Consider the following 8,334-nt stretch of genomic DNA (forward strand, 5'->3'; position numbering starts at 1 on the left):
TACCGGTTGCCTGCTCGTAGGCGCAAGCATGCCACCTCTTCGCACATTATGTGCTTCTGATACCAAAATATAATATTTCCTCAGAATTTCGATACGTACCATGAATTCCTCGTGCCACCTCCTCCCATATCATGTTCTCCTGATACCAAAATATAAAATTTCCTCAGAATTTCGATACGTACCTTGAATTTCTCGTGCCACCTTCTCGCATATCATGTTCTCCTGATACCAGAATAAAAATTTGGCTTGACTTTTAATTAAATATCGATACTTACCTCTTGGATTAGCAGAACGTGTTGATCGAGGAGGTATCATAATTTTTATTCTGGCTCGGAACTTACCGTTTGTATCAGGAAATCATGATATTCGGAGAGGTATCATAATTTTTAATTCTATCTCGGAACTTACCTATTGTATCCGGATCTCATGAACAGCGAAGAGATGTGTCAGGGAAAGGAGGGAAATTAATAGGAAACATTATAGAAATTGAAGAGAAATAAAGGGAACTGTCTGGAGCCCTTAGGAGTTGTTAAGAAATATTAGGGGGGGTTGCGAGGTGTTAGGGGGTGTTTGAAGACAGTAGAGAGTGTTTGAAGGTGTTAGAGGGTGGCAGGAGTTGTTAGTGTGTATTAGGAGCTGTCAGGAAATGTCAGGAAGTGTAAAGGAGATGTTAGATTGTGTTAGAAGGACGAGACGTGATTTCTACGATCTCGATATTGACCTGAAAAATGTCGAAACATGCATATCGATCCCGAATTTTCGACAGTTCAAAATGTGCAAACATTCTCGGAATATATTACTAAAAAATTGAATATCAACACTTATAATACACACCTTTGTTTTATTAGAAACGATATACAATTTTTACAGTTCGGTTGTCATCTCAAAGTTGCCGGGTGCTCGATTTCACAACTATTACGTTGGATAGAATAATACTTGAAAAACTAATTGCAAATTGCAACTGTAATTGTATTAAGTACTACTTTTTTTTATTAAGAATCATAATAAAATAACATTTTAAGAATTTTATTGTAGAAAATATATTGTTTTGTATTTGAGTTTTGTCTTGACGAGACAGTTGGGAGAGTCACCCGGGAAAAGCTATCTAGTAGTTCACCTACTCTCAATTGGTGGCGCCACTTTACCTCCTGCACAACCTTAAGTCGAATACAGTATAGTAAATTATACCTAGTTTTGAAATATATAGTATTTTTACTATACTTTTTCGAATTATTAATCGATAACAATTTTCATGTATGTAATGACAATTTCAAATATAGAATTAAACAAAAGCAAAAAAATAAAATTCATATGGTCGATGAAAAATAATAAATTGAATAACTGACCAACAAATCAGCTGCTACTAGTGTTGGTGTAATATCACACACGGTTGTGTGACCTGGCTATGTTGAATCTGCAATTACTTGGTTCAAGAAGAAAGATTAGAAATTAGTCAGAATCGTGTATATGGTTAAATTTCTCGGTAGATAGTTAGTAATTACTGTGTTATAATATTGTAATTAATTAAAATAAGACATAATAATGATTTTGTTAGAGATACACAACAGGATACTAGAAGAGACATTAACCAACAAAGTAAAAAATACTTTGTCAGGGTAAGTAAAATGCTTTCTTGTTGTAAGACAGATATTTTACATGTTTAGTACAGTCAGAGTTTGCAAACAAGGGCGGTGTCCATCTTAAATATTGCTAATGTTTATTTTAACAAAATAAAGAGAATAGTTTTAACATTTATGTTCATAATAAATTTTATTCCCAATTGAACCAAACTATTTTAAAGTAAATTTGATTTGTTTATATAATTCTTAATATTTGTTAATATTTAATGTTTGTTATATGTAGTATTTATAATGTTAAATGTGAAAAATTGTAATGAAGTTACTTTGTTAATGCTAAATATTGTTACAAAATTTATGGAACTGTAGTGATTGATTAATTCCTAATCAGAACATATCCAATGACATTATAAAAGTATTATCATTTGTCCTATTTGTCTATCAATTTAAGATTATTTTGTATTTTATATATCTTGTACTCTGTATGTATATTACAACAAAGTTATGTTTCTTTGGTAGTCATAAACCAGAATCTACAGATGTTGTTGTAGCAGATTTCGATGGAGTTTTATTTCATATTTCTAACTTAAGCGGTGACAAGTCAAAAATTAGAGTAAGTCTTAAAAGAATTTTATTATGTACGAATATTTCTTATGTGCGTTAAATGTACTTTAATATGGTTTATATAACAATGAAATTTATATTTTACGCTTTATTCTTTTGCAGATAAGTATTTTACTCAAATTTTATAAACAATTACAAGAACATGGGGCTGATGAATTACTTATACGTAAATATGGGTCTCATCTTATAGCTCCTGAAACTGGTAAATAATTTTATCGCTATTGTTACATGTATAGTTGTTACACATAAGTAAAATGCTTGATTACAGTATTAAATTAAATAACTGATACTCCTTTTAGGTTACAATGTTTCGGTATTATTAGATTTGGAAAATTTACCAGAAGATTGGGAATCATTAGTTAAAAATATTGCGCTTTTAAAAAGGCATTGTTTTGCCAGTGTTTTCGAGAAGTATTTTGATTTTCAAGAAGAATATTATGATTCGCCAGGTACAGAATTACAGAATTACAGGGCTGTCATCCAATATAGAGACGAAGAAACAATGTAAGCGTACAATGTAATTCTACAACAATCTATAATAAAAGCATACAGTTTATTAATATATGTACTTTTTTTTATTAAGGTATGTAGAAGCCAAAAGTGATAGGGTAACAGTGGTGTTTAGTACAATATTTAAAGACGAAGACGATATGGTTATTGGGAAATTATTTTTACAAGAATTAAAGGAAGGCAGACGAGCGAGTCATACAGCTCCGCAAGTTCTGTTTAATCACCGTGAGCCTCCTTTAGAGTTACAAGATTTTGACGCAGCGGTTGGCGACTGCATTGGATATATTACATTTGGTAAATATCGATTATATTTTTGCAAGCATTAAGAATCAACAAAGCCGTTTTCTTTTTGCAACTAATGCCGTAAGCTACGCGTGCATACATTTCTTTACTTTTATAGTACTCTTTCCACGACATACAAATAGAGAAGCTCGTGATAATACCATCGATTTAATACACATGTTTAGAAATTATTTACACTATCATATCAAGTGTAGTAAAGTTTATATTCACTCAAGAATGCGTACCAAAACAACAGACTTCTTAAAAGTTCTAAATCGAGCGAGATCTCAATCTAAAAATACTGAAAAGAAAACCATTACGTAAGTTACTTCTGAAGTATTCCGTACTTATTGATGGAATCATCTTGCTAGGATAACATGCTCAAATATTTATGTTTTACAGGGGTCGAACATTCATCAGAAAGGAATGAGAATATATACATAAGATTATATTCCTAATATTGTTTCGATAAAGGATAAATGATAAAGATTTCATTTATCTTATAGATTCGCTAGAAACTTTTCAATTTTCTAGCAAGGAATATTCTTTGTAATGGAAAGTTCTGACTCGTGAATTAACGAGTTAAGAAGTTTCAGTCTCAAGTTTTATTACGAATTGTCTTTGAACAGTACAATGTTCTTTAGAAAAGTCTATAATGCTGTAAACATATTAAAAACGTTATGTGTACAGCAACAAAGTGCATGATTAAAAAGTCATTTTATATTAAAGTTCTTACAGTAACGCTACAAGAATACATAGAGTCTACAAAGAAATCAGGGAATACACAATCTGTGAATGAAGTTCTTCTACTTCGTTATTTCTTTATGTAAAAATATGATAATGACATTAACATCGATCTCTGAGATCCAAATATGTACATGTTCCGTTTCTTTTCTTTTTTTAATATACTATTTGTTAATCGATTTCATTTGAATCATCGTTTTCTAACAGTCCACGTATAACGGAAAATATTTAAAACTGCGTGGATCTTACGAAATAATACACTGATATATCATTCGAATGTTTAACACAGCATTGTGTTTTTTGATAAATTATTTTCATTATCTATACTCTCTTATTAACATATGATTATTGTAATATAATAAAAGTATTAATTCTATATAATAGGTCATGTAATTTTGAAACCTTTATATTAATTAGCGTTATTGACTTGTAATTAGTGGGTGGTTATAAGGGTTGGAAAGTCAAATTTAGATATAAGCCAAGGAGTGCCAAGCACGAGTATTCATTAATAACCACACCCTTTTATCCACTACTGTCAGAAGGAACATTGTGTGACTCTCAGACCTTTGGTTACAAGTGTTCTTCTGTTCATTCTGTTAACGCTTCTGCGCGGGTTAGATTATTATTTTTAAAATTAAGTGAAAAAGACTTTTAAATCATCATTTTTGGTGCAAGTTTCATTACATTCTTAACAATCAGTAAGTATCTGTATGTAATATTTTAAAGGAAATACCATTGTTGATCTTGTTAAATTCAAAAGTACATCGAAATGTTTATATGTGCATTAGATAATAAAATTACATACTTAATACTATAACAAGATAAGCAAAGTAACTATACGTAATGACAATTTGACACTGAAATTTATCTATTTATAACTAAGAAATTTCAGTTATCGCGCTATGAAAGAGATGAATGAGTCAACTATCGCATCAATTTCGTCTTCGTCTCCTGTTTCACCATGCTCACCTACTGAAGTAGCTATAGGTCCAGAAGATTGTGTTCAAGGTGTCGAAAAATGGTTGGAAGACGAAGCATTGGCCGGGTTCCGCGTTTGGCAACTCGCAGGCATAATTCTTTCTATCTTGCTTAGCGTACTCATCGGACTTTGTTGTTGCATTCGATTCAGAGTGCCACGGACCAAGCAAGAAATAGAGGCTGATTATATTCGAAAAAAAATAACAAAGAGCTTTAGAAACGAGTTATCTAAAATTAATAATGTAGAAATGGACAACATGGATTTGAAAAAAGGTAAAGCTCGATTTAAAATAAATTTGTTATATAAAAACTAGTTAAAAAAGGTTTCCACTTCTCTAATTTAGTTAGATACTAATCTTATTTCGATTAATTCTCATACATGTGTATTTTCCTTCGTTATTAGCATTAGTTAAAATTCAAAATAAATTTGACATGGAAATGTATGAGATACAGAATGAACTTCAAGAAACGACACAGAAAAGTATACAGCATGGGTTACGTTCAAGATTTAATGCAATGATCAGTGGAATTCGTTTCACTAAACAAGAATGTATTAAACCTGACAATATAATTTGATAAATTTGCAGGTCGCTATATTGTTACAGAGATAATAGAAAGAATGATATTTACTTATCAATAATTTGCCTTTTTGAAAGCGATAGTGGAAAGTGGTTTTATTTGAAATAAAATTTAAGAAACACAGCGCATTTAATAATAATAAGTAAATTCTACACAGTATTACATGACTAAATATAATCTTTATTTTATGAGTATAATACACAAATTAAGTTACTTTACATGCAACAATAATCTACAGCAAAGGATAATATATTTTGGAAAGCACTTAATGGGACTATGATGTATATTACCTACCGCATTACGTTTTATTTACTTATGTTATTAACTGGTTAGTAATGTTGATAGTGCAGATTTTCCACTACTATTAAGTAAAATAAATTTTTATAAAGTACATATATACAGCGTAAACGAAACTTTTTTTATGACAAGAAAAAATCACAGTATAAATTGCATGGTATTATTAATCATTAGAAATCACTATTGTATTTGTTGTTAAGTGATGAATTTTTAACGCCTTTCCTATAATTATAGAGTTAAATCTTATACATATATGAAACAAAACCTTTATTTAAGTTACGTTTCTTATTGTCTCTCTGTCTCTCTTCTTCCCCTTTCTCGAAAAAAAGAAAATTAAACATTTTTACAAATTATTGTTTACTTCGACATATATATAACTGTTCGTCATTGAAATTACAAAAGAACAAATTTTTCGGAAATCTGAAATGAAACACAATTAAATATAAATATTCGTAAAAAATATTTATTACTCAACAAATATAAAAAGAGTAGTATAATCGTCGAATTGAACTAAATATAAGTTCATAACTGGACTTTTACATAGAAGCTATCGAAGCGAAAATAAACAAGAACAAGAAGAAACGGAAGTCAATACTTCTAAAAAGAAAAATAGTTTGAAAACTCAAGAAAATAAATGAAATAACAATCAAATTTTTTTTTATATTTTTTTCTTGTTTTTTTAGCGATATGGATTCTTTGTAGATATAAATTATATTAAATAACATTATTTCTCACAGAGAAATACAAATTTTAGAGGAAACATGACTTGTCATATACGCATCGCTCGCACGTAACACTTTACACGCACTCATATAGGAATGATTCAGTTAATCATAAGTAGCTTAATGCTTCTTCCATTTCATAAAATGAATTTACATTAGTTTAATAAAGAAGTCAACAAGGAGGTTTATAAAGGATTAATCTAAATTCTTAACATCGTATAACACCAACTGGTGTATTATTTTTTCATATTTTTAGTAATATCACATAGAGTAGTTATTCACATGGAATATTTCATGTTTTGATGTATGCATTAAAAAGGCTAATAAATTCAGAAGCTCCTATAGATTAAAACGTTTTGTTTTGTATTTTTTTTTTTTTTTTTTTTTTTTACCAAAATGATACGTTAAATTAGAAATAACATATAGTTACTTATATAATATTATAATGATAAGGAGAGTATGTTTAAATAATTCCTAGCTTTTCGACTTGTGATCACATATATTTGAAAATAGGTACACATCTTTTAGAGAAAGCAATTTATAATAGAAGCGTAAATTTAATGGAATTACATTACGACTGATGTGTCTTGTTAGAATCCATATTGTGGTTTTTATTTTTGATTTTTTTTCTATCATGAATTTCTAAGATTATCGTTATAAGTAGACAAAATTGTAAGAGAACTCTCCGTATAGAGCAAAAGATACTTGTTTCGTTCTACTCATAAATTAGCAAAGTTTAGGAAAAAACTTCAGGGACTAGAGGATCCAACAGAACCGCTGTGTACAATATAGATATTATTTCCAAAGGATTCAAAGTTTCTTTTTACATTGTGCAAAACGTTTCCATAATGTGAAGGAACTATTTATGTTTCTTTTTAAAATCTACCTGCATGCTTTCTCTCTGTACGACCCTACTTGGAGTAATAAAAGGGTATAGACTGATTGACATACAAGTGTAACGATGACAGGATACCTCTAATTGATGAAGATTGGGAACTCACTACGAGGTAAGAGGTTTTCATAGAGCTTCGACCAAATAGCATTTAATTGCGCTACAAGACCACTAGCAGCAATCGCGCTAAATGGTCGTTTAAGCGTACCTTCACGAAATTTTATTTCTCCACCAAGAGAATTTCATTTTCGGGCTTAAATACTGAAAACTGATCACCGTCTGCGGGATCAACGATAAGATTGGTAAAAAACTTCCACAGCTGCGAGTTTTTGGTTCGTCGTCTAGTGGTTCTGTTACAGTTTCGCTCATAATGTTACGATGAGGCGTGGAATACGGATATGGCGTTGATAGTGGATTACAAGTAATGTGCACCTCTCCCGTATTCCATTTATTTCTCGTATCGTTTCCTTGTGTCGTTTCGGAAAGACATGAAAAAGGTACCTCTTTATCTGCGAAGGTGATGGAACAGTTAGAAATATCGATTATACGTGTGTCCGATATTGAGTCGTTACTTTTACGATGATTTGGTATAGAATTATCTAACGTAGAATTTGATAAATTCATCGATTTCAGGGATGCTTTTCTACAAACTTTTGATTGTGCAACAGGTTTAATTGTTAATTGCGGCGATGACACAGATCGTACGGAATAAGGATTAATATCTTCTGTCGTATCCATATGATTTTGTGTAAAGTGACAATCGTTCCTGTCTGTATTTAAACATATATTTTCTATAGGCGTGTCGGGATTTATGGATCGAGGTATGGATACAAATGAAGTCGTGGATGCTGTAACGTTTGATACAGTTTTGTCTTGGGTAATCGCAGAGTTTTGTATAGTGCACTTGTTAGATTTTTTTTCATTATTATGTTTTATGTACTGAGTAGATACAAGACCATGGTTTTCGTAAACAGTATCAGATTTTAGTATACGTTTTATAGATTGACCGTATCTCTTTGTTTCGTTAATGGAAGTGGCGAAAGAAGGGGGTGTCTGAGAAAGGATAGGGGTATCGGCAAGCGCTTCATTTGTTCCTAATTGGTTAAGACCGAATGAAGCGTCCATGAAC

The 8,334-nt window shown here is 30.7% G+C and overlaps 3 protein-coding genes across 4 annotated transcripts; 2 read left to right on the forward strand and 1 right to left on the reverse strand.

The window, feature by feature from the left end:
- Positions 1 to 1,359: 1,359 nt before the first annotated feature.
- On the forward strand, positions 1,360 to 4,118 carry LOC128896028 (probable actin-related protein 2/3 complex subunit 2). 2 transcript variants are annotated; one of them, XM_054159159.1, is made up of 8 exons: positions 1,401 to 1,483; positions 1,556 to 1,616; positions 2,097 to 2,190; positions 2,304 to 2,403; positions 2,501 to 2,705; positions 2,785 to 3,005; positions 3,112 to 3,313; positions 3,396 to 4,118. In XM_054159159.1, exons 1-8 carry the CDS (start codon positions 1,468 to 1,470, stop codon positions 3,421 to 3,423), a joined length of 927 nt encoding a protein of 308 aa, XP_054015134.1. In that variant the 5' UTR covers positions 1,401 to 1,467; the 3' UTR covers positions 3,424 to 4,118. The 2 variants fall into 2 exon arrangements, with proteins under 2 accessions (XP_054015135.1, XP_054015134.1); XM_054159160.1 differs by having other exon boundaries at positions 1,360 to 1,616.
- A 142-nt stretch (positions 4,119 to 4,260) lies between these two features.
- Positions 4,261 to 5,375, forward strand: LOC128896033 (transmembrane inner ear expressed protein). The gene is made up of 2 exons (XM_054159170.1): positions 4,261 to 4,988; positions 5,119 to 5,375. Exons 1-2 carry the CDS (start codon positions 4,640 to 4,642, stop codon positions 5,289 to 5,291), a joined length of 522 nt encoding a protein of 173 aa, XP_054015145.1. The 5' UTR covers positions 4,261 to 4,639; the 3' UTR covers positions 5,292 to 5,375.
- A 657-nt stretch (positions 5,376 to 6,032) lies between these two features.
- On the reverse strand, positions 6,033 to 8,330 carry LOC128896029 (uncharacterized). The gene has a single exon (XM_054159162.1). It carries the CDS (start codon positions 8,328 to 8,330, stop codon positions 7,416 to 7,418), a length of 915 nt encoding a protein of 304 aa, XP_054015137.1. The 3' UTR covers positions 6,033 to 7,415.
- Between the last annotated feature and the right edge of the window lie 4 nt (positions 8,331 to 8,334).

The sequence above is a fragment of the Hylaeus anthracinus genome, unplaced genomic scaffold (assembly GCF_026225885.1).
Source record: "Hylaeus anthracinus isolate JK02 unplaced genomic scaffold, UHH_iyHylAnth1.0_haploid 5, whole genome shotgun sequence".
NCBI lineage: Eukaryota > Metazoa > Arthropoda > Insecta > Hymenoptera > Colletidae > Hylaeus > Hylaeus anthracinus.

Coding starts and splice junctions, on each gene's coding strand:
- LOC128896028 (XM_054159159.1), top strand. Junction 2,191..2,303: donor GTGACAAGTCAAAAATTAGA/GTAAGTCTTAAA, acceptor ATTCTTTTGCAG/ATAAGTATTTTACTCAAATT. Junction 3,006..3,111: donor CATTGGATATATTACATTTG/GTAAATATCGAT, acceptor TTACTTTTATAG/TACTCTTTCCACGACATACA.
- LOC128896033 (XM_054159170.1), top strand. CDS start 4,640: ATGAAAGAGATGAATGAGTCAACTATCGCATCAATTTCGTCTTCGTCT. Junction 4,989..5,118: donor CAACATGGATTTGAAAAAAG/GTAAAGCTCGAT, acceptor CTTCGTTATTAG/CATTAGTTAAAATTCAAAAT.
- LOC128896029 (XM_054159162.1), bottom strand. CDS start 8,330: ATGGACGCTTCATTCGGTCTTAACCAATTAGGAACAAATGAAGCGCTT.